At 59.4% G+C, this 21,657-nt stretch overlaps 11 protein-coding genes across 11 annotated transcripts; 5 read left to right on the top strand and 6 right to left on the bottom strand.

The window, feature by feature from the left end:
* Window positions 1-964: 964 nt before the first annotated feature.
* BXZ73DRAFT_40977 (RlpA-like double-psi beta-barrel-protein domain-containing protein-containing protein) lies at window positions 965-1,310 on the bottom strand (the record flags this gene model as incomplete). The annotated part of the gene is made up of 2 exons (XM_048018676.1): window positions 965-1,107; window positions 1,160-1,310. The coding sequence occupies 2 exons, from the start codon at window positions 1,308-1,310 to the stop codon at window positions 965-967; spliced, it is 294 nt and encodes a 97-aa protein (XP_047881523.1).
* Window positions 1,311-3,151: 1,841 nt separating this feature from the next.
* On the bottom strand, window positions 3,152-3,624 carry BXZ73DRAFT_97681 (RlpA-like double-psi beta-barrel-protein domain-containing protein-containing protein; the record flags this gene model as incomplete). Its single annotated transcript, XM_048027452.1, has 3 exons — window positions 3,152-3,294; window positions 3,362-3,493; window positions 3,549-3,624. The coding sequence occupies 3 exons, from the start codon at window positions 3,622-3,624 to the stop codon at window positions 3,152-3,154; spliced, it is 351 nt and encodes a 116-aa protein (XP_047881522.1).
* A 1,792-nt stretch (window positions 3,625-5,416) lies between these two features.
* Window positions 5,417-6,605, top strand: BXZ73DRAFT_87908 (glycoside hydrolase family 61 protein; the record flags this gene model as incomplete). Its single annotated transcript, XM_048024762.1, has 8 exons — window positions 5,417-5,594; window positions 5,655-5,682; window positions 5,736-5,852; window positions 5,912-5,983; window positions 6,042-6,188; window positions 6,270-6,407; window positions 6,460-6,522; window positions 6,587-6,605. 8 exons carry the CDS (start codon window positions 5,417-5,419, stop codon window positions 6,603-6,605), a joined length of 762 nt encoding a protein of 253 aa, XP_047881521.1.
* Window positions 6,606-7,058: 453 nt separating this feature from the next.
* Window positions 7,059-8,604, top strand: BXZ73DRAFT_97679 (uncharacterized protein; the record flags this gene model as incomplete). Its single annotated transcript, XM_048027451.1, has 7 exons — window positions 7,059-7,085; window positions 7,122-7,268; window positions 7,330-7,677; window positions 7,853-7,973; window positions 8,030-8,122; window positions 8,181-8,420; window positions 8,492-8,604. The coding sequence occupies 7 exons, from the start codon at window positions 7,059-7,061 to the stop codon at window positions 8,602-8,604; spliced, it is 1,089 nt and encodes a 362-aa protein (XP_047881520.1).
* A 666-nt stretch (window positions 8,605-9,270) lies between these two features.
* On the bottom strand, window positions 9,271-10,589 carry BXZ73DRAFT_97678 (uncharacterized protein; the record flags this gene model as incomplete). Its single annotated transcript, XM_048027450.1, has 7 exons — window positions 9,271-9,590; window positions 9,642-9,726; window positions 9,786-9,999; window positions 10,070-10,111; window positions 10,173-10,182; window positions 10,257-10,428; window positions 10,479-10,589. 7 exons carry the CDS (start codon window positions 10,587-10,589, stop codon window positions 9,271-9,273), a joined length of 954 nt encoding a protein of 317 aa, XP_047881519.1.
* A 523-nt stretch (window positions 10,590-11,112) lies between these two features.
* On the bottom strand, window positions 11,113-12,056 carry BXZ73DRAFT_87906 (uncharacterized protein; the record flags this gene model as incomplete). The annotated part of the gene is made up of 3 exons (XM_048024761.1): window positions 11,113-11,667; window positions 11,723-11,826; window positions 11,891-12,056. The coding sequence occupies 3 exons, from the start codon at window positions 12,054-12,056 to the stop codon at window positions 11,113-11,115; spliced, it is 825 nt and encodes a 274-aa protein (XP_047881518.1).
* Window positions 12,057-13,103: 1,047 nt separating this feature from the next.
* BXZ73DRAFT_97676 (tetrapyrrole biosynthesis porphobilinogen synthase) lies at window positions 13,104-14,305 on the top strand (the record flags this gene model as incomplete). Its single annotated transcript, XM_048027449.1, has 5 exons — window positions 13,104-13,114; window positions 13,166-13,412; window positions 13,468-13,920; window positions 13,976-14,192; window positions 14,247-14,305. The coding sequence occupies 5 exons, from the start codon at window positions 13,104-13,106 to the stop codon at window positions 14,303-14,305; spliced, it is 987 nt and encodes a 328-aa protein (XP_047881517.1).
* A 675-nt stretch (window positions 14,306-14,980) lies between these two features.
* On the bottom strand, window positions 14,981-15,861 carry BXZ73DRAFT_41100 (inositol phospholipid synthesis and fat-storage-inducing TM-domain-containing protein; the record flags this gene model as incomplete). The annotated part of the gene is made up of 2 exons (XM_048018701.1): window positions 14,981-15,069; window positions 15,120-15,861. 2 exons carry the CDS (start codon window positions 15,859-15,861, stop codon window positions 14,981-14,983), a joined length of 831 nt encoding a protein of 276 aa, XP_047881516.1.
* Window positions 15,862-16,347: 486 nt separating this feature from the next.
* BXZ73DRAFT_97674 (actin-like protein ARPC3) lies at window positions 16,348-17,149 on the bottom strand (the record flags this gene model as incomplete). Its single annotated transcript, XM_048027448.1, has 6 exons — window positions 16,348-16,359; window positions 16,420-16,510; window positions 16,572-16,651; window positions 16,708-16,915; window positions 16,969-17,006; window positions 17,063-17,149. 6 exons carry the CDS (start codon window positions 17,147-17,149, stop codon window positions 16,348-16,350), a joined length of 516 nt encoding a protein of 171 aa, XP_047881515.1.
* Window positions 17,150-17,408: 259 nt separating this feature from the next.
* BXZ73DRAFT_74545 (uncharacterized protein) lies at window positions 17,409-18,958 on the top strand (the record flags this gene model as incomplete). The annotated part of the gene is made up of 9 exons (XM_048022041.1): window positions 17,409-17,431; window positions 17,501-17,747; window positions 17,802-17,872; window positions 17,931-17,959; window positions 18,017-18,134; window positions 18,185-18,596; window positions 18,656-18,692; window positions 18,757-18,879; window positions 18,933-18,958. The coding sequence occupies 9 exons, from the start codon at window positions 17,409-17,411 to the stop codon at window positions 18,956-18,958; spliced, it is 1,086 nt and encodes a 361-aa protein (XP_047881514.1).
* Window positions 18,959-19,356: 398 nt separating this feature from the next.
* Window positions 19,357-21,470, top strand: BXZ73DRAFT_74544 (homoserine O-acetyltransferase; the record flags this gene model as incomplete). The annotated part of the gene is made up of 11 exons (XM_048022040.1): window positions 19,357-19,513; window positions 19,580-19,608; window positions 19,670-19,726; window positions 19,892-19,944; window positions 20,062-20,143; window positions 20,205-20,293; window positions 20,349-20,478; window positions 20,772-20,806; window positions 20,888-21,098; window positions 21,263-21,341; window positions 21,400-21,470. 11 exons carry the CDS (start codon window positions 19,357-19,359, stop codon window positions 21,468-21,470), a joined length of 993 nt encoding a protein of 330 aa, XP_047881513.1.
* Between the last annotated feature and the right edge of the window lie 187 nt (window positions 21,471-21,657).

The following is a 21,657-nucleotide window of genomic DNA, read 5'->3' as shown; positions in this document are numbered from 1 at the left end:
TCGATACCGGCCGTCGCCCGCTTTCGATTAGACTGTATTTTGCCTTGCTGACCGTGGAGCAGAGTGGAGAATTGGATGCCCGCGCGCCTCGATGGTCGTCGATGCTGTGTAGTGCTCTTATCACCGACTATCACGTTCAGCTCTTGCGCAGGATCACACCCCCGTCGTCAGCTTCCATCGCCTCATCACGCTAGTCTACGCTTCCTCGGTCCGCGACATTCTCCGCCCCACATGACGTGGTGGCGCAGAGGCGGTGGCCACACTCAACGTTCAACGCTTCGCAAACGTGCCCCGCAGCACTACGTCTGCCACCCTCGTTCGCGGGGCTGTACGGTCCTCCTCCGCGCGAAGAGGCATAAATGTCGCCCCGTCGTGCTTCGCGTACCGCCTGGTTTCACCGGAGGTCCCCGCGTGCACCGGGGCTGCCCTGTCCGGGGAAGCCCTGCGAGCGAAGCGATGTCGAATGTTGGACACTGTACCATCTCGACAAGTTCTCGCGCTCCGTCGCGACTGCTCCCAATTTCGCGTGAACCGTGTAACCACGCCGGGCCTCCCCCGGGCCGGCGCGGAATTGTGGCAAGCCGTCTCGGCGGCTCCACAGAATGCGCTCGCTTGTGCGATCGACGCTTGTTTAAAGTGCTTCGTCCGTCGCCGCGCCCCAGTCGGCGACCAGTGCGGACTGCCTTCGGTCAGGTTCCCCCCTCGGACGTCATGGCCAGGGACGGAACCAACTCGTCTTGACACTCGTCTCGACGAACAGGGGACTTGGCGGCGTGCCCACGTCAGGCGCGGGCTTTGTGCGCGCGAGAAGTAGCAGCAACAAATGTATTCCGGCCGTGACACCGGTGCATCATACACAGCGGTGTCTGGCCCGCCGTAATCCTTTAAACTCGTGTCTAACTAGACCCTTCGGCTATAACGTTCCGTCTGTCCTTCTTAAAGGAGAGCGGCTCCGCGCGACCCTCTACTCGTAGTTCCAGGTGACCTGGATGCGGCCGACGTCGAGGCTCGCGAGCTGCTGGAACGCGGAGGGCGAGAGGTCGATGCTGCCCGAGGCGCAGCCGGGGCAGAGGTCGACGACGGTCGCGTCGACGAACTTGCCCTGGTCTGCGGAGGCGGAGTCAGCCCGGAACGGGAACAGAGGAGAAAAACGACGTACAGTGCACGCCGATGTGGCGGAAGCAGTTGGCCCCGCCGGCGTACTGGTCGGCGCTGAGCGCGACGACGAGGTCGCTGTTCTGGCTGGGGGCGCCGCAGGCACCGAAGCCGCCGTTGGGGGTGTACCAGGTGGCTGGAGGAGAGGAGGGCATGAGCTCGGTCTCGGAGGGGTACGGTGGGATGGAGAGGGCGGCCCACCGTCACCGGAGAAGGCCTGGACCGTGCCGGCGAGGGCGGCGGCGACGAGGGTGGCGACGAAGGTCTTGGAGAACATGTTGAGTAGAAGTGAAAGGGTGAGGTGGTCTTCGAATGAAGAGGAGGGTGTTGGAGTGCTGGAAGGCTGAGAGAGGCTGGTAGGATGAGATCCTGCTGTTATGGTGCGTCTTGGACCAGTCTTTATACCCGCGGAACGGCGCTGCGTTGCACATGTTGAAATCATCCTCGACTGCCAGGAGGCTCTCGCTGACATAGGAGGCCAGGCTGGACAAAGGGCGGTCGCAGCTGAAGACCAATACTCGTTCCGGGAGTGCTAGCCTGCCCGAGACCCGGTCCAACGGCGCCCATCCTGCGTCCGCGAGCGGAGCGCAGACCGCAGAAGTGGGATTACATCCTTCCAGAGGTGTCGTTGTCCATCTCTGCCTCCGGCGTATTTGCCAATATCGACTCGACGATGTTTAAGAAAGGAGAAGTTGCCCTCCTATAAACGCGAGTTCGAGCATTTGCCAAAGATGCGCCTTGGTTATGACCACCCAAGGCGAGAGCAGTCAGACTGCAGCGCGGTTATACGCCTGCTAGCAACAGCAAACCTGTAAAGGCGATGAGTAAATCAAATTGCCGCAGGTGTTGATTCTGGATTTTCCGGACTCACCACGATTTGCACCGAGGCGCACGTGCGCCGTGCTAACCCACGACTGGTTAGATGGTACGACAGGTTACAGAAGTAACGCTCTCGCTACATAATGCACGCGAGCACCCAGAGCGTCTTGTTGCCGCCGCGCGGCGCGGTGAGGCAAACGCGCAACGCTGAGTTGCTGGCTGAATGCCCGAGGGCCCTGCTCGGCTCTCGCGCACATGCATGTGCATAACACAGTAAGCACCGCGTCCACATGTCCCTACGGCGGGGCGCCGCCGTCCACGCTGTGGCAGGTTGTGCGAGTGGTTGGAAATCCTCCTGGCGAGCTTCCGCGATGTTTTACGGCACCTTTGCGACCCAGCATGCGGACAGACCACAGCCAGTGTCCAATTAATGCATGATCATCTTTGTCTGAGTTCTGCGTGCCATGTCAGAGCCTGTCTCGGCGTGGAACAGACCCACCTAGTACCCGGGCGTAAGATGTGGTTGGCGGTAGTGACGTAGCGCCACGAGAAGGCCGTGCGAGCGGACCGCCGTGGCCGCTGCCGCCAGCGCACAGACGCGGACCGAGGCTACTGAACTGCTCCCAGTGCTTCTAGCAACCCGTGTGCGCTCCGGTCGTCCGAACGTGCAGCGGTCCTGTTGAAATTGTGCGGTGTGGCCGAGGCGATCGAAAACGCCAGCTGCTGCTCTTCGCTGCAAGCACCTTGAACGAAACCTCATGATCAGAAAAGAAGTGGTCCTTGGGAAGGTGCAAATAGGCGAGGACTGGAATCATGCCCTTGGACTTGAGGTCGTCGTTCGATGAAAAGAGGAGTTGATGATCTGGCAGTGCCACCAGATTGGGCGGTCGGGACTCGGGGACTCGGCGCTTCGGAACCGGACGACCGGATGCACTGCTTTCAGATGGATTCGGCTTTGTAGTTTGCGCTCAGGGTATAGAATTCACACTGCGGAAAGCGCACACAAGTTGATGATGCTGATGAACTCGTCCGAAATACCGGAAGAGGTCTATTAAGAACCGAAACTCCACTTGGTCTGAATACATCTACTGAGACTGTAGTACAAGACGTCTAATCGCAGAATAAAGAGACGGTAGATGTGGAATTATTATTACGTCGCGACAGCGCCGCCACGACCTCAGTTGAAGTCCCACTCGACCTGGATGCGGCCCCTGTCGAGGCTCGCGAGCCGCTGGAACGCGCTCGGCGTGAGGTCGATGCCGCCGTTGCCGCAGCCGGGGCAGAGGTCCTGGACGGTGGCGGTGACGCTAGCACCCTGGACTGCGACGGAAGTCGGATTGAGTAAAGCACTCGGCGGGAGGACGGCTACAGGGGACGTTAAGCTCACAGTGGGCGGTGATCGTGCGACCGCAGTTGGCACCACCCGCGTACTGGGTCGGGTTGAGGGCAACGGCGAAGTCGGTGTTCTGGATGGGGTGGCCGCAGGCACCGGTACCGCCATTGGGCTCGTAGAATGTGGCTGGAGGAAGTCTAGGTCAGCAAGACGGGCGAGGAGGGCACTGTGTGGGGATCACCGTCGCCGTTGAAAGCCTGGACGGCGCCGACCATGAGAGTAGCGACGATAGCCGTGTAGAGGGTCTTGAAGGACATGGCGATGTAGAGGTGGGGGGCTGAAGGGAGAAGATGAGGTGGGTGTGTTGGAAAAGCGAAGAGTAGGTGTGGGATCCTGCTGTTGCTCTGTGATGCTGGGAGTCTTTTATGCACTTTCGTCAGCGCCATTTGGAGGAGGCCAAGAGGGCTGTAGCGCGCCGTCAGTGCGATGTATCGTCCGATCGGTACAGGAAGCGGTCGATTTGCCGCCAGAGGCCGTAAGAATCAGCGAGCGGTAACCACCTTGGACAGGAGGAGTAAGTTTGGTCTCGCAGTTGGAAATTAGCTCTAATTCGCACGGGCGTAGTAGCTGTATGCGGAGACGTTCTTGCAGCACGGAGACAGTCAGAGGACACGAAGAAAGATTTCGGACACCGAAATCGCTTCATTCATCCGTGAGCATACCCACTCCCTGTGCGTGAATAAGTCAAACTGTCAACACACTGTCTCGTGGGGTGAGTACCCACGATCCGGTCAGCCACATATACTCGATGGAAAAATCCTTGTTCTGTTGTTCGAGAGGCTGGTTTGCTTCCTGTAAGCTACAGCGTTTGGCGACGGCGGGTAGAGAAACAGCGCCGGACGCGATGGTCAGCGAGAGTGACGGCGCAGGAATCCGTGGAAAGCCTACGAATTCCGACCAAAGTCGGCACCCCAGCCGCCGTGCTCTACGAGAGACGCGAGAAGGGAACGTAGGGCTTCTCGGTCGGAGTGGAGCTAGCACTAGTAGCGCTACTAGTGCGAGCGAGCGCTCAACGAGCGAAATCCTGAAACTCGTCAGGGTCCCGTAGTGGATTCAGGAAGGTGGAAAACACCCGAGATGTGGCAGATACTTATCAAATAAGAGCATAGCCGTTGTGTGACAACCACATCGAACACCTTGACTGTAGTTGTCGATCTGATCAAGTGCATGACGTTGAGTACGAGAATAAGCGCCGTAACCGTGTTTCATTTTTGAAACTCCGACACGCAATCTACGCGCCCATGCCAGCAACTGTTCTCCTCTTTACGATCACAGCCGACGTAGTTCATGCGGGGAATTGCGTGCTCAGAACCTACACATGCAGCCGCGGCGCTCGATGTTAGTGATGGTGATGGTGATCTTATCTTTCTGCTTGTGGGTCATATGCCCAAGTGATTTGCAGGTTTTCGCGAGAAGAATCCTTGGTATACCCTTCCGCTGTTCCGCTCGTCATCTGCCTGCTAACTTTCTCCTTACAGTGCAAGTACCCGCATTCTAGTGCTTGCATCACATGAGACCCAAGTCTAGACATACGTTCCGGTAGAACTTCCCCTGGAGGTGGCTCCCGTTCTTGTTACAGATCTCTGATGCTCTGACGCACGAGGCTCTCAAAGGTGACTCGGAAGCCGTCCTCTGAATGAGCAGTGGTGTGCTACCACTTCGGTGCATCGTCGCCCGTAAAAGCTCCGCTAGTGCGTCATTTGTTTCTCAATCTCAATTGCCAAGATCGCGGGACCGCGGTGGACGATGGCAAGTGACACACGTCTGCGGATCAACGCTTCGTTCGGGCAATTATGCCTCGTTCACAACGCTTCTCTTTCCCCCACGGCAAGATCCAATGATAGGGATTGTCATTCACTGTGACGGACCGCTAGCAACCGTATTAACGCTCCGTGGTTCTCGACCGTCATTGCGACACTTGGCGAGGAAAACACTTGATACTCGCAATCATGCGACGTACGGATAGGCACGAACGGTAGGCTCGCACTGCGCGGTATAAAGAGCTGACTTGCGGCTCGCTGTGGGTCAGCATTGTGCCACTTCGCAAGCATGCTCTCAATTCTTTGCGCTCTTGCACTCACGGCTCTCTCCGCCACCTCTGTGCAGGCGCACGGCTACGTCCAAGACGTCGCCGTGGGGTCCACTCACTACACTGGCTACCTGCCGTACTCTGACCCATACACAAGTCCCACTCCCCAGAGGATCATTCGCCCCATCCCCGGAAATGGTGAGCGATCTCCCAATCTTTGCTCGGCCTCGTAGCATGCGCTGAGATGCTTCGTCGCAGGCCCGGTTACCGATGTTTCACTGATCGAGTAGGTTCTCTGTGAAGTCGCATTTGACATGGATTGAGAGTTTTCTTCTTCAGCATCCAGTGCAATGGTTACACCGATGGCGGCGCGCCTGGCTCGTCCCCGGCTCCAATCTATGCCACCGTAGCGGCGGGATCCCAGATGGCTCTCAATTGGACGACTTGGCCAGATTCGTGAGATACACCTCCTCGCATCGCTTTTCGCATTTACTGACAACGACGATGTGTGACAGGCATAAGGGCCCTATTATCACATACATGGCCCGCGCGCCGAGCGACGTCACGCAGTGGAAGCCCGGCACTTCGTACGTGATCCTCCTCTGTCGCACGCTCATGCACTATCCTCACTAAGAACGCTTGCAGCGCCGTGTGGTTCAAGGTGGCTGAGGCCGGCAAGACGGCAAGCGGGCTCTGGGCGGCGACCGACCTGCTCACGGCCTCGAAGTCGATTTACACATTCACGATTCCGCCGAAGCTCCAGGCGGGGCAGTACCTGATCCGGCACGAGATGTGAGCCTGCGCCTCGCCATCCCCGTCCGGCAGAGAGCAGAGCGCTGATGAGGGCGTCGGCGACACGCTCGCGCCTTCTAGCATCGCGCTCCACGCGGCGTACACGTACCCGGGCGCGCAGTTCTACCCGTCGTGCATTCAAGTGAAGGTCACTGGTTCGGGCACGGCGCTGCCGACGAGCGGACTGGTGTCCTTCCCGGGCGCGTACACCGCGACGACGTAAGTGTCTGCATTGCACAAGGGAGAGCTCGCGCTTACTGGCATCCGACAGTCCTGGAATTGCGTACGACGTCTACTCGAACACGAGTGCATACCCGATCCCTGGTCCGGCTGTGTGAGTTCTTTCGTACCTATCCACGGCTGTCTGGCTGGTTTGCTTACGGGAGTTGGAACGGTAGCTGGACTGGTGGAAATTAGGTCGGAAACTCACATCGAGTGCGCAGCGGTGAATCGGTAACATTGAATTCGGATTCGAGTACGGTGCGATGAAAGGCTCCGGTCGGTCGGAATGTGTATGAGTGAATTTGCTATATGATATATGACATTCGTATTCGGCAGTTCCACAGTCGTGGGCTCGGGGGAGAGAGGCCGAGCGCTGAGTTGGGGGCGGATGCTCGACTCCATCCGCAGACTCTCATCGGTCTGGTATGAAATCCGCCCTGTCCTGCACCACGGATGTGTTCTCCGCCGTTCCCGAGCGCGGAGGGTGGAATAAGTATGCGGTCGGCGAGCCTCAAACAGACGCGCCTAACACCACAATGCCACGTGAGCTTACACGCACGGACCTTTCCTGCCTGCCGCATGTACGTAGCCTAAGGCGCCTGGATCGTACATGTGTACACTCATACTACCTCGTCACTGCTTTCCAACATGGCCACTCCCATCACCCCAAGTCTGGTCCGTCATCTTATTCACGCTCCACGCCTCCCACAGTGGGAGGCCGCCCCAATTGCTGTCGGGAATGATCGAGAAAAGCTTTTCTCTGCCTTGAAAGAGTTACAGCCCCCGCCGAAAACTGAGAAGTGGGATCGCTCGCGGCTCACCGAATTCTCCACAAAACCGTGGAGTATAATTGCCACAGTCAGATTGTTTCTCACGGCTGCACGGTGTCGGTGTTGGCTGATCTTCGACCTCCAGGTAGCACAGCGACGACCTTTTCCCTGAACAGGTCCACCTCTTCGTGAGGACTTGGGTGACGAAATTGCGCAAGGCGCCGCCCAACCGACTTCCATTCGATGCCGAGGACGCGCTCAACGCGCTGGTCGCAAGGGCCGTGTACCTCCGACGCTCGGGCTGGACGATGGTCCAAGAAGAGGCCAGCTGGTGGGCTGTTTTCCAGGACCTCAACATGGAAGACTCGTGCTTCGTCACCGACCGCGATTATATGGTGCAGGAGCTTGTCAATGCAGGCTGCGTTTTTGCGCAACTACAGCTCTCCCAACCGCCAAACGGCGCGCACATGGAAGTCGGTCTCTTCTCCGCCAACAGGGTCGGCGAGCGGGGCGGCTGTCAACGGGCAAGTTGGGTGCGAGGGCGGGGCTCCATAAGGACTACCGCACGCGGAAAGTCATCATTAGCTTCTCAGTCCTTGTGCATTCGTGCCTTTTTCCCAGTGCGCTGTCCAGAGCTGATCACGTTTGCACCTTGCCAGCCTGTGTGACCAGTGCCGCCGCAAGGGCTCATCCGACCGCTGCGCCACCACTAGTTCAGGGTACAAGTGCATTGTTTGCCGCAACGAGGTGGACTGCGCGCTGTACGGCTTTCGCAATGAGGGCTCTGTTTCTCGTATGTCTTCCAGTGCCTTTTCTGCTTCTCTCTCGTGCTGAACTCTTGCCCCCCAGTGGCTTCGTGTGGCCTGCTTGCGGTCTTCAGCGGCACCGCCTTCGAGCTCGTTAAGGGCCCCCCCTGGCTGTCGTGCCCTCGGCGAGGGCTTTGTGGATTACATCCTCGAACGGAGCACTACGGCAGACTTTACGCTCCGCGATGGTGCAGGGTTCTCCCGCCCCGCGGGCGTCGAGACTGAGCCGCTCCAGTTCACGTACGACCGCGTTCAGGCGCGTGCTTTCGTACAGTCAACCATGGATTCCGACGCCGATATGAAGGACCTGCTTGTGGACATCCAGACCTTGTGGGCCCGTCGCACCACACGCAGACGCCCTCCAAGCGTCCCCGCCGGGACCACGAAGATCGCACTGGGGCCGCAAAGCACCACCATCTTCGATCGATCGCGCAGTTGGATGAGGCGCGATATGGCTTGTTGGCTGCATGTGCCAACTTGCGTCTGGCTCATGCCCGTGCTCAAGGGGATGTGAATGCGTTCAAGGATCTGAAGGTCCCGATGGGCTTCCGCGATGTCGACGATTTGTTCCGCTACGCCTCCGACTACGAGAAACTCGCGCGCTCGCTCCGTTTGTAGGAGAAGGCAGACAAGAATAAAGCAATGGCGGCGACAAGTAGGAGGGGGACGGCCATAAGTAGGTGGCTAAGCGAACGGAATATTTTGCGGGTCCGTATCATCAGTCTACCATCCATCCAAAGTTTCTCGTGCCCACCCACCACACCCTTTTCGTTTGCGTAGCTGTTGTTCTAACATAGCTATCTATTCAAGTGTTCTCGCACGTGGGCTATCGCCGGGCATCCATCTTGCTGTCCAGTCCTTCACGCCCAGCGACGAGGCTGGACCAGTGACACCTACATCTTTCAGTATTTTTCGAAGACGCGCGCGCCTCGGCGTGCTCCCCCCTTCCTCCCTCGCCGGCAGGGCGATACTTCGTCATCGCGCTCTCCTGCAGTCCGATCCGCACCTCCGTGGATCCGGCCATCGCGCGCCTGGGGACGCCGCGTTGGTCCACTTGACCCGCTCGCTCACCTCCGCGACCATCACGCCCATGAGCTTTGTCAGGCGTGAGGGCACCGGCACTCCGCCGTCTTCTCAACGCCCAATCGTTGATGCCGACGGGACGGAGGCCGAGCCCGCCGACCGCAGCTTGCTACACAACGCGCGCGCGAGTGCACTTCATATTTGCTTCGTTCCACCGCGCGCCATCGCGCCCCTCTAATCCAATCGCCCGGCCCGCTCCTTCTACACGCCGTAAACCGCCTTCGCGTTCGCCTCGCCCTCGCGGAGGACGCGGAGCGCGTTGTAGGGCGGCTCGCCCCGCGTCCACGCGTGCTCGTTCGCGACGTCCGCGACGAACTGCGCCGTCCACGGGATCATCGCCGAGTGCGAGAGCGGGAGGCGGCCCTTGAGCGTCGGCAGCGACGGGTAGAGCGTCGCGGGCACCATGAACGGCGCGTCGGTCTCGAGCAGAATCCGGAGCGCCGCGTCGGTCCGCAGGGACGCTGCGGCGAGGCGCCGGACGACCTCAGCCGTGTTCAGGTTCGATGCATACGTGATCACGCCTGCGCACGGGAGGGTTAGCGGAGCGCGGACGAGCGGGGCGAGAGACTGACCTGTGATGCCGATGTAGAGGTTAGGGAAGTGCGCGAGCATGCGCTCGGCCCACTTGGGAGAGTCGGTGTAGCAGTGTATGTGGACCTGCGGCGGCACGGGGTTCACTGAGCTGCGGCAGCGTGCGAAGAGCATAGAGCTGGCACCTTGTGGTCTGTTGGGACGTGCTCCTTGAGAATGCGCTCAGTGTCCTCTTCGGCCTCGCGGGTGTGGATCGTGAGCGGCTTCCCGAGCCGGACGGCGTGCTTCAGCTGGCGGATGAAGACCTCTTGCTGGAGATCGCGTGGGGAGTTGTCGTAGTGGTAATCGAGCCCCATTTCGCCCCAGCCGACACAGCGCGGATGGGCCATCGCCTCTAGACTTTCGAAGAGTGCCGGTGGGGTGAGCGAACTTGCGCGAACTTGAAGCGGCATGTGGAGACGGTACCCACATCGCGCGTTCCACATCGTCGGTGTAGTTCTTGGCTTCATGTCTGCACGCGCACGAAGGAGCTCTCAGGAAGGGGAAGACGATGACCTGATGCTTCAACTCACGGGTGAACACCTGCAGTAGACGTAGAGGCGCATCAGTGCCCCGGCCAACCTCGCGCGCCCCCCAGAGACGACTGAAAGACGCACCCATAACGAACCAATACTCGACCCCGCCCCACTTGTCGCGACGGTCCGCCTCCTCGAGCGCGGAGTCCGCGAGCTCGCGCCAGAGCCCGTTCTCTGCCGGGTCGCACCAGACGTCGACGATCGCTCGCACCGCGGCGGGAGGGTAGAGCGCGCGGACGAAGTCGAAGATGGTCTCGTGCGCGCCCGCGGCCACTTGGAGCGGTACGCGGTGTAGGTGGAGACGAGGTGGGTGTGGGTGTCGACGATCGGCGCGAGGGTCGGTGTTGGTCGCGCGGGGTGCGGGGGCAGGACGAGGTGCGACTCGGGCGGCGCGGAGGATTTCTTCTTGCCCATCTTGGGGGAATGGATGGTGTGGTGGTGGTGGTGGTGGCGCGAAGAGAGAGGATGTGGGTAGGGAGGTAGGGAGACGGCTGAGGGTGCTGGAGGATAAGTAGTGGACGGTGCTGCAGCTCGAGCGATGGGTGGTACCGGGCCGGGGGCGCCGCATGAGTCCCTGGCCAGGTACATTGAAGTTCGGGGCCGTCAAGGCTCGAAATGATAACAGTGAGTGTCAATGGCAGTGCAGGGCGATGCTAAAAAAAGGTGCACAGGGACCGCAGATTATGCGCTGACTGGGGGATGTGTGGCTCGCGACGAGACCGCTATGTCGTGGCAAAAGGCAAGAGGTTCAATGCCGGCATGTGCGCAACTCTTGCGCGGGCGCCGATTCAAAGCTGATTCGCAGGAAGGAACACAGTAACATCATATTATTAGATCCAAAACACGAGAGATTAAAATTACTGCTACAGGTAAAACGTCGTGTGCATAATGTGTTTCAATGTAGTACAACTGAAGCAGAGCCAGACGAAGACAGAGCTCAGCGATGAGGCCCAGAGATGGGCCAGAAGACTGCAGCCACGCCGGTAACGAGGCAGATGCCCATGCACACCGACGCGAAGATGCCTCCGCTGAGCGCAAGCCTTGACCAAGCGAAGCAGAGCACACCCACGAGCGCGAAGAAGAAGCCCATGATCGACAGCCACATGCAGAGCGAGTGGCAGTGGTCGAGCAAGTGCGTTGGCGGCTGCCCGCGGCGGAACGGGCCCACCTGCTCTAGGTGCGGGTTCGCCGACCAGATCGGCGGGTCGGTCTGCCCGGTCGCAGAGCGCGAGGGGCCGGTGCTGCTCGAGGGTGTGATGGCGCTGCTCTCGAGGCCTGACTCGACCTTGCGCTCTTCGCGCTTTGCGGTGGCGAGCTTGTAGCGAATGAGAAAGAAGGCGGCAAGGAAGGCGAGGATGGCGGCGAAGACGTGGACGACGAGGGCGCCAGTCAGAACCACATTCGCAAGTTGACTAGGCCATGAGTCATTCCCGGGTTCATCTGGGACGGTTGTGCCTAGGAGTTGAGATTCCATCGCTGCAAAGAATGTCGTCTATGATGACGAGTCAATGCATATATTCGCCCGGACCGGCATTCAAGGACTCAACGATCAAACTGATGAGCTGCAGGCGGTCCATCCAGGATGCCACGAGCCCATTCATGGCCTTCTGACGTGCTTTCTCATCCGTCTCGTCTTGATCCATCTGCGTCCCTATTTCGAGGCACAGTGTAGTTAGCCTACGAGGTTTTGGGATGCATGTGCATAGTGGACAAACATTTGCGTGGAGGAGAAGCGCCGTTATCCTGCGGTGGAGGAAGGGGGACGTAAATGGGCGGATGGTCTCGCTGAGGAGACGCAGCGATGTTGCTGAAACCGATGCCTTTGCCAAGAAGTCGGGTCGGTGAACGAGAGTTGGGGAGAGACGATGGCTCTTCGGTCATTGGGTATGCTTCGGGAGTCACTATGCGGGCTAAAGGGAGGTGAACGAGTGCGAGAGCATGGGGGATGGGGAGTGAGTACGCACGTATATTGGTGGACATGGGGGGCAAGAAGTTGGATGGAGCTCGGGGGCCAGGCAACAACTCCTTGGTGCGCTAAATACTTGGAGACGTGCTGCGCTCCAAGCACGCGAGCGATGGGCTTTCCCGAGAAGTGTCGGACCGAGGCTCGGAAGGAGAGCATCGTGACCAGAGCTCGACGAACTGGAGAGCGCATGATGTTGCAGTGACGCTGCGCGAACCGCTTGGAGAGGTGGGGCACCTTCTTGTGGGGCAGCTTTATGCGCCGCGCGCTCTGATGTGGTTGTGGCAATCACTTCCAGGCAAGAACTGTCAGGATCCTGTGAGTCCCTCAAGGGCGGCTCGCCGGCAGTGTGGAGTGTTGTATCCGTTTCCCCCACCACCGGAATCGGACTGCGGCCTACTTTGACCCGCCGCCCCGCCACTCTCACGCCCGCCAAAGCTAGGTGCTGTGAAAGGCTGAAATGGCAAGCAGTGAGAGTGGCCGACGTCCGTCGGTGGTCGGGCAACGGGCTGTGTGAGCCGCAAATGCATGGGACGAGAGAAAGACACGTTAACGGTGGGAAAGTCTGATCTCGGCGATAGTCCGCTTTGCCAGTGCCACACTCGCGCGCACCCATCCTGTCACCAGCGGCTTCTTTGTGCTCGTACTCGTGCGCGTGGTGAAGGGAGCGAGGTCGAGTTTACGACGGTGGTGATCAAGAGCAAAGCGAACGAATATTGCGGGGAGGACCGGAAGGCGCGCGCGGACGCTAGTCGCGCGCCCACCCGGCCTGCAGATCCAGAATGACAGGCACTGTCGCACTCTCACTGCACGGCGTGTATACCAACCGCCGCCTGGCCACGTCGCTTGTTCCCATCTCTTCATCGCTCTCTTAAAACCGCCATCGTCCTCACTGCGCTCGCACGCCCACCCTGGACTCCCCCGCCTCTCCACCACCGTCCGACCCTTACCAGCCTCTCGAGCCAATGGAAATCTCGTGAGTCATTCGCCCTCTCGCGTCCCCCACTGCCTGAGTGTATGCGCCCAGTTCGATCCTCCAGGGTGGCTACCAGCACCCGCTGTCGCGCTCCTGGCAGGGACAGCGTACGCTCACCAAGAATATGTTCATGTACCCCATCTTCATCACCGACGAGCCGGACGCACGCGTCGAGATCTCCAGTCTCCCCGGCCAGTGCAGGTGGGGCGTCAATCGCCTCCAGGAGTTCCTCGCCCCCCTCGTCGAGAAGGGCCTCCGCAGCGTCATCCTCTTCGGCGTGCCCCTCCACTGCCACAAGGTGTGTGTCCGTCTCCCGTCTCGCGCCCCCCGCCCGCTCACGCGCGCTCGCGCAGGACGAGCGCGGCGGCCCCGCGGACGACCCGAACGGGCCCGTCATCGCCTCGATCAAGCTCCTCCGCACGCTCTTCCCGGACATGTACATCGCGTGCGACGTCTGCCTGTGCGAGTACTCGTCGCACGGCCACTGCGGCCTCTTCGCGTCCGACGGCTCGCTCGACCAGGGCCCGTCCGCGGCGCGCATCGCCGAGGTCGCGCTCGCGTACGCCCGCGCGGGCGCGCACTGCGTCGCGCCCTCGGACATGATGGACGGCCGCATCAAGGCGATCAAGCGCGCCCTCATCGACGGCGGCTTCGGGAACCGCTGCACGCTCATGAGCTACTCGGCAAAGTTCGCGAGCTCGCTCTACGGCCCGTTCCGCGAGGCCGCCGGCAGCGCCCCGTCGTTCGGGGATCGCAAGTGCTACCAGCTCCCGCCGACGGCGAAGGGCCTCGCGCGGCGCGCAATTGTGAGTGTTGGTTGTTGCGCTGCGGGAGTTGTCGGCTGACGTGGGTCTCGCGCAGACGCGTGACGTGAACGAGGGGGCGGACATTATCATGGTCAAGCCTGCGATGCCCTACCTCGATATCATCCAGGACGCGAAGGAGCTCGCCCGCGACCACCCCCTTGCGTGCTACCAGGTCAGCGGCGAATACGCCATGATTGTTGCTGGAGCGCGGGCGGGTGTGTACGATCTGAAGACGATGGCGTTTGAGACTGTTGAGAGTTTCGTACGCGCAGGTATGTTGCTATGGTTGGGACCTCTGAACACTTCGGCTCACTAGCCGTATGCAGGGTGCACACTCATTCTGACGTACTTCACGCCGGACTTCCTCGACTGGTTGGAGCAGTGAACGTTGAAGGGAGTGTAAATCAAGAGTACATTAGGGCGTAACAAGGATGTAATAGTATAGAGCACGCGGTGCATCATTCCCTTGCAAATTCTAGCACCACGCGCAAGAGAGCTGGATACTTAAATGGTCCTTAAGCCTTGTTTATCGTATGGACACGTGTCGTCGGCCAATCTTGCAGGTGCAGGAGAGTTGGATGCGGCATTGAAATGGACGTTATTGCATTCAAAAAGCAAGCAACGTGTCTGGGGTGACGCGGTGAGGAGGGAGAGGGGGCTTGGTGCATGCGGCGCTCAGGCATTCGAAGGCGTCCGCAAAGCGACGTATGCTCTTGAGGTGTTTGACAAGGGACGCAAGATCGCCTAACAGGGTCGCCAATGTGCGGCCATGTCAAATTCCAGTGTCATCTAAAAGACCACACGGGGTGTGAGCAGGACAGGCGAAGAGGAAGTGCGCGACATCTTCAGAGAATCCTGCATATACCCACTACATTGTTTGTGTGCACAATTTGTGCACAGTTATGACCTATCTCTTTCTAAACAGCATGATGTACACTCGCAAGCAGCATTATTTGTTCGACAGGGTCGAGTTTACATCGCGTCATGTCAACTTCATGAAAAATATCAGAGAGGTGGAGACGATGCAGAAGACCACTCACGATGGTCAAAAATGTCCTTTTCACTGAGGGGTAGCGACAGGTATCGAGGCAGAGACGGCGTTCAAAGAGAGGGGGAGGCGGGTGATCATGAAGCACACCAGCCCAAGCACTAGCTCATTCTGTGAGACCTCTGGCTGCAATGGAACCGACTCCACTCACCGTAGCCCGTAAACTTCTCAAGCGGCGTGTGGAAGTACACGCTCGTAGTGTACATCGCGAACAGCGACGCGCCGAGGACCGCGCTCGCAAACACGACCGCGAGCGTATGCGCCGCGGACCGTGCGTGTCCGAACGACCAACGGAGTTGGTCCACAATAAGGAGGGACGAGAGCGTGAGGAGGAAGATATGGCCGGACACATCGTGGCCCTTCCGGAGGCGCGCGACACCCGTCCAGCCGTCGGAGGGGAGGTGGAGGTGCCCCGCGAAGATCGCAGGGTGGGTTCCTGGGGAGAGCGTGGTGCGCGAGACGCAGTATTCTTGCGGAACCGCGACGGCGTCGCCCGACGGGAGGTGGAGGGTGCATTCGCCGCCGGTGGAGAGGATGAGGCGGTCGAGGAAGGAGGGGCCAAAGAACCAGCTGGTGAAGGCAAGGAAGAGGGCGGTGGCCAGGACGTATTGAGCCGCGCGAGCCGCGCGGCGCGCGGGGGCGGAGGAGGTGGTGAAGAGGGCAAGGAAAGTCGCGGTCGACCAGGCCCAGAGACGTTTGGTGAAGTAAACGTTGAGTATGTTCTTCTTCGATGCGAAGCGGTGCGTCGCGGAGAGGTGATGAGGGAGTGTGGTGAGGAGTGGATTAGAGGTGTCGAGGTAGGAGTCAGTGAGCACAGAGAAGAGCGTGCCCAAGAAAACAATGGCTGCGGTGACCACGACGATGGCCTGGAGGGAACGGGGGAGAAGGGGCATGATGGGTGAGGGAAAGCCGGGTGAACCTGCCGTTGCCGTGCCGCAGAGAGCAACTTGACCGGCGCCACGCACGCGTCGCACGTACGACGGTACGTCATACATCCGCCTGCTGCGGTATGTAAGGATTTTCTGCAACACGTCTCCCGGCTTATGTAAGCTTCGTATTCACTACGGACGAAGGCGGTTACTCGTAGTGCACTGGCCATGCTCCTGCCAACTAGGCATTTGGACCAACTCCGCGGAGTTCAACGTCTGACGAATTTAGACTTCATATGCCACCTGTTCTACAAGAAGCCACCCAAAGATTTGCATGCACGAAGAGATATCTCGGCGGACAGACGAACGTTGAATCTATGTTGCTACAGTTGACCATCCTTCCCAGTACTTTACATGTCCTGGCGTATGCCCCATCGGGAGTGGTCTGGACATTCACTCGCCCTAGCCCGGGTTGCATCTCCTCCATTCTAGCACAAGTCACGCGACATTTCACGAAGAGAACTGCGGACGAGGGAGGAGTTCATTTGGTGATACGAGATATTGAGGGAATCGTGTACTCACTGCGCCGAGATATGACTCTGCTACAACACGAGCGCGTGCATTCAGGCTCAGCTTCATCTCGCTGATCTCCTTGTCCACCTCCTCCATGAACCTGGCATAGGTGTAAGTGCACACTCCTATTTCCCAGCGCCCAGTGACTAGGCAAGACCCACTGAGTGATGAAATCAACGATCTTGTGCTTCAGCATAGTATCCGTGTGGTTGTTGGTGATGAGGAAGGAAATGTCGTAGCCCTTGATGATACTTCACGTCGCATGCATGCACAAAAGAGGCAGGCATGGAAACACACCTTGACTGGTTTCCTCCGAAGCACAATAAAGCTCTCCGCTCGCTGCATCATGAACCGCGTGAACTTATGGCAAAGTATCCGCTCGATCTCGTCCGCCTGCTTGATCTTGATGCTTATCCGCACTGAGTTGACCGAGGATTCGACTAGAACGCGCTCATTCTCGTTTCGTGAGATCGTGAGAGGGTTGAGGAGGACCTCTTTCGATGCGCTGAATACAGCCTTTCAGTAGGATGATCAGCGGGTCCCGCGATGTAGACGCACCCAACCTCAACCTCTGGTTTGTTGTGCCGTTCTACAATCTGAAAAATGTAATGTCAGGCTTTTCGCGCGCAAAATGATGGCTTGAGGTACGTACTTGAGAGGAGAAGTCCTCGAGCGTGAGGGCGGCAGTCAGTGTCGACCGGACGGCGGCAAGGTAAGGGCGAAGAACGTTAGACTGCATAGGAAGATGCTCACATCAGCGTACTAAGACCCTTCAAAAATCCATATGTGCTCACCATGGCAGCGATTCAAGGGATTTGTGGGCAGCGCGAAGGGACGAGGACGAAGTGACTTCAGATCACAGTGCATCTGTCCGGCCGCGGGCGTCTCCTGGCAGCAGGTAGGCGCCGAAGCGCGAAACACGCGCCCAAATTTGTGCCGTGGGGCGCGCCTGCCTCGAGCAACTTTTCTCCAACCTCCTCCACCTCTCCCAGTCCACCATGGCCGTTGCCGTCGCTCTCTGGTACGTACGAGAGCACACTTGACGCGTAACGCACGCCTTCACATAAACGTGTCTTCTCTCGCTTTGCAGGAGTCTCGAGGTCAAGCCGGGCGTGTCTGCCTTGATTGAGCCCCCGGCGGACCTCCGCATCACGAACGTCGCGCTCGGTGATGAGGTTGCGGACACGACGGGACGTACTAGTGTGAGGCTTGTGTACCGCACTCCGGGTGCGGGGCAGGACAGCGAGGAGGAAGATGAGGACGAAGACGAGGAAGAGGAAAAGATGGAGGGCGAGAACGTCACGTCCACTATCCTCTGCTCCCTCTCGTGCGGCAGGGTGCGTGCGTGGGCTTCTCCAAAACGAATTTGTGCTGACTCATGTCTCTGGCAGATTGAGCAGGCGACTGTGAACATCGTGCTGAACGAGGACTCCGAGTATGTCGTTGAGGTCGTCGGGAAGAAGTGAGTCTCTGCGCACTGTACCTCTGACCGTGCTTGTTTAAGCCCTCGCGTCCGCCAGCACGGTTTACCTGACTGGTAATTACATCGGTACGTTCCCTTGAAGTCCCATTCGAGTTTCGCACGCGCTGACGCCAGAATGAACAGACCAGCGTTCGCCCGACCAGGATCCGTTCAGCGACGAAGAAGAGGACTTCGACCTCCAGGATGTCAGCTCGGACGTCGAGATCGACCCCGCGGAGCTTGACGGTATGAGCGACGAGGAGTACGTTTATTGCCGCTATGTATGCTATCCTGGCATTGACCGGCTCGCAGCCGTTTCGAGGAGGTTGTGGAGGACGAGCCTAAAGTGGAGCAACCGTCGAAAAAGCGTCCTCGTGAGTCGGACGTGATGGAAACGGACGGCCCTAAGGCCTCGAAGTCCGAGAAGAAGAAGAAGCAGAAGGGCACAGACGGTCAGGCTGTCGAGCCTCCGGCGGAGAAGACGACGGAGAAGAGCAAAAAGGACAAGAAGGATAAGAAGGACAAAAAGGACAAGGGAAAGGACAAGGAGGAGGGTGACGCGGGAAAGAAAGGCGACGCCAAGGTGCTGCAGGGAGGTGTGAAGATCGCGGACACCACCGTCGGGACGGGTCCTCAGGCTAAGCGCGGCAACACCGTTGGTATGCGGTACATTGGCAAGCTCGAGAACGGCAAGGAATTCGATAAGAACACGAAGGGTTCTCCTGTGAGCGCTTTGTTCATCCTGTCGTGTCATCCGGGTCAGCGTTGACAGTGATGTTCCAGTTCAAATTCCGCCTTGGTGCCGGGGAAGTTATCAAGGGTGCGTTCTCGCAATCCTATTTGGGTCCCTTTCCGGCTGCGACTGACGTCTCAATAACGTATAGGATGGGACGTTGGCATTGCCGGGATGCAGGTTGGAGGGGAGCGAATTTTGACCATTCCCGCTGCCATGGGCTACGGCAAGAAGAAGATGCCGGGCATCCCTGCCAACTCGACTCTGATCTTCGGTGCGCTGGCTAATCTCAATTGCACTGTCGGGATCACTCACGTTCACCTGTAGAGGTCAAGCTCCTCGAAATCAAGTAAGGGTTTACGGTGGCTCAGTTCTAGACACGAGGGCTGTCGGCCATCGCCTAGACTTAGTAGCCTCGATTGGTTGTCACAAAATCGTTGTAGTATTCGAACGACAACGAACATGCAGTCTTATGACTGCGATGGACAATGGATTAAACCCCTGCTGATGCCGCCCTAAATCTGGTGCGTGTGCAGACCTGTCCTTGTATAGTCTACCTCCCGAACGACTGCTCCTAAAATATCCGGATTCACCCAGCAATCTATATGTGCCGCCAGGGTCAGATGATTCTCGTTCCCACTTACCCTTGTCGGGCACCCGGGGCGTGGGAGTCGGCAGGCCCTCATATGCCCATAAGAACGCGTGCCGTCGCGCCCTCCCGCGTACTCTCCCTTCCCTGCGACTGACTCCGATGGCAGACAGCGGTGTCCAATACCACCACCACGGCCGGTTCAAGGTCCACGGGGGCGTCCTGCCTGACGCGGTGACGGCGTACCAGACATTTGGGGACGTGTCGAACCCTTGCATCGTGTTTCCGACGTGCTACGGGGCGAAATTGGCGCTAGGAAGTAAGTGTCGTCAGTTCGTGGCGCCACCCGCTGTACGATCACTGAGCGGGGGCCGACCCGGACCAGGCCAGATGTACCTTGTCGGGGAGAATAAGGTGCCGCCTAAGCCTTCTGTGGTCTCACGAATGGCGTGACGAACGTAATGCTACCGCCCAGGCCCTGGACCCGCGCAGGTATTTCGTCGTGACCTTCGCGCTGTTCTGCAACGGCGAGGTGCGTCCAGCCTCCTGTGGCTAAATTACGCGGCGCACCGCTGGGATCTGACGCGGCACGTCCCATCAGTCTTCCTCGCCGTCGAACACGGTACGCAGCGCCGACCGCTTTACACCCGCGCTGGCCACGACCGCGGCCTAAATTTATTGAACCGTGCTCCCCTAGCCGCCGCCATACAACGGCCCGTACTTCCCCGCGGTGTCGTACGCGGACAACATGTGCGTCTCTGCGACATCTGTCTTCCGCGTGCGCCTCTGTACGCCGTCACGTCGTTTGCTGATCGATGATATATGACGCGTGACGGGTGGCACGGATGTGGACCGTCCACGCTGCAGCCGCGCGCAATATGCCGTCCTCCAGCACTTGGGGGTCTCCAAGGTTCGCTGCGCGATCGGCTTCTCGATGGGAGGGCAGCAGGTGAGTGGAGCCGAGGGTCAGGCGGCGTGCGAGGGGCCTACTGACGTCGGCCGGATGCCAGGCGTACCACTGGGCGGCGATGTACCCAGACGTGGTGGAGAAGTTCGTGGCCATCTGTTCGTCCGCGCGGACGAGCCCGCACAACATCTGGTGCGCGGGGTTCCCGATGGTGCTGAACGGTGCTCATCGCGCCGGTCGGTCGCAGTTTCCTCGAGGGCCCGAAGGCGGCGATGAAGGCGGGTGCCGACTTTGCGGAGGGCCACTATACCGCGCCGCCCGAGCGGAGCATCCGCGCGTTCGGGCGGGCGTACAGCGCATGGGCGTACGGGCAGGCGGTGAGCATGCGTGCATGGGATGGACAGGCGGATGGGGGGATTTCACCCCAACGACGTGAGATATGCCTCTTTCGTGGCGATATTTTGTCTTTGCTGGAAGGAAACTCGTGCGACCGTGCAGAACTTGATAAGCCCCAAGCTGACAGCACATGGCCCACATTTCATCATGGACGTCATGTTGTCAGGACGGAGATGTATTCTCAAGCAATTTGTTCTGGTGAAATCCCCCCCTTTGCCCATCAAGTGGGCGGTTGTCGACTGGCGTTCCAAGGTGCCTTATCTGTTTGTTACAGTGGTTCCGCCAACACTTATACAAATTCGGCGGCGCGTACGTACCCTCGGTCCCCACCTGCCTGCCGAGCGTGACGAGCGGCATGCGTACCCGTCGCGGCTGACTGGTATATTGCAGGTACCCGACCCTGGACGCATTTCTCCGCGAGGTCTGGGAAGGTCGGTACGTGGCGAACTGGGACGCGAACGACATGCTCGCGCTGCTCGAGACGTGGCAGCGAGGGGACATCTCGCTCGTCGTCCCGGGTGTGGAGGACTTCGCAGGCGCGCTGGCGGGGATCCGCGCGCGGGGGCTGATTATGCCGTGCCGGACAGACCTATATTTTTGCGTGAGTGCGCGGTTCTCGCTTCCCTCGCCTTCGGCCGCTTCTCCTGCGTCTGCGAGCTGCTTCTCGCCTTTGGCTTTCATTCCGATTGTCGAGATGGAGCGCGGCGGCTGACTGGCGGGCGTTCTGTTTATCCGGCGTGCGATGCGCGCTACGCACGGGTGTAGCCGGAGGATAGCGAGCTGGAGGTGGCGGGCTTGCGAGACGGGGAGTTGGCGGTCATTGAAAGCGTGTGGGGGCATGCGGGTGCGTCGGCTTGTCGTCCCTGGGCGGGCGCGAAGTACTGACGGATGGCCCTCTCTAGCGGGTGGAGGTGCGAACGCGGAGGACGTAACGTTCGTAACGCAGCACGTGCAGGCATTCCTGGAGGACTAGGCCAAGCGAGGAGAGATGGACGAAGATGAAGGTCGCGGTCAGAAGTGGCGAACACCTCCACGTTGTGGGAGGAGATGTGATGGGGGCGACGCAATATAACTTCCTTTAGAGGACGGGGGTGCACACGCCGCGGGAGGAGGGACGTGAGAAGTGCGAGTGGGAGAAGATGGCGTGGCCGCAGTCATCC

This window comes from Epithele typhae, assembly GCF_022376455.1.
Source record: "Epithele typhae strain CBS 203.58 chromosome Unknown BXZ73scaffold_5, whole genome shotgun sequence".
NCBI classification, from domain to species: Eukaryota; Fungi; Basidiomycota; class Agaricomycetes; order Polyporales; family Epitheliaceae; genus Epithele; species Epithele typhae.
The sequence above is the reverse complement of the archived record's forward strand: the minus strand, read 5'-3'. Positions and strand labels throughout refer to the sequence as shown.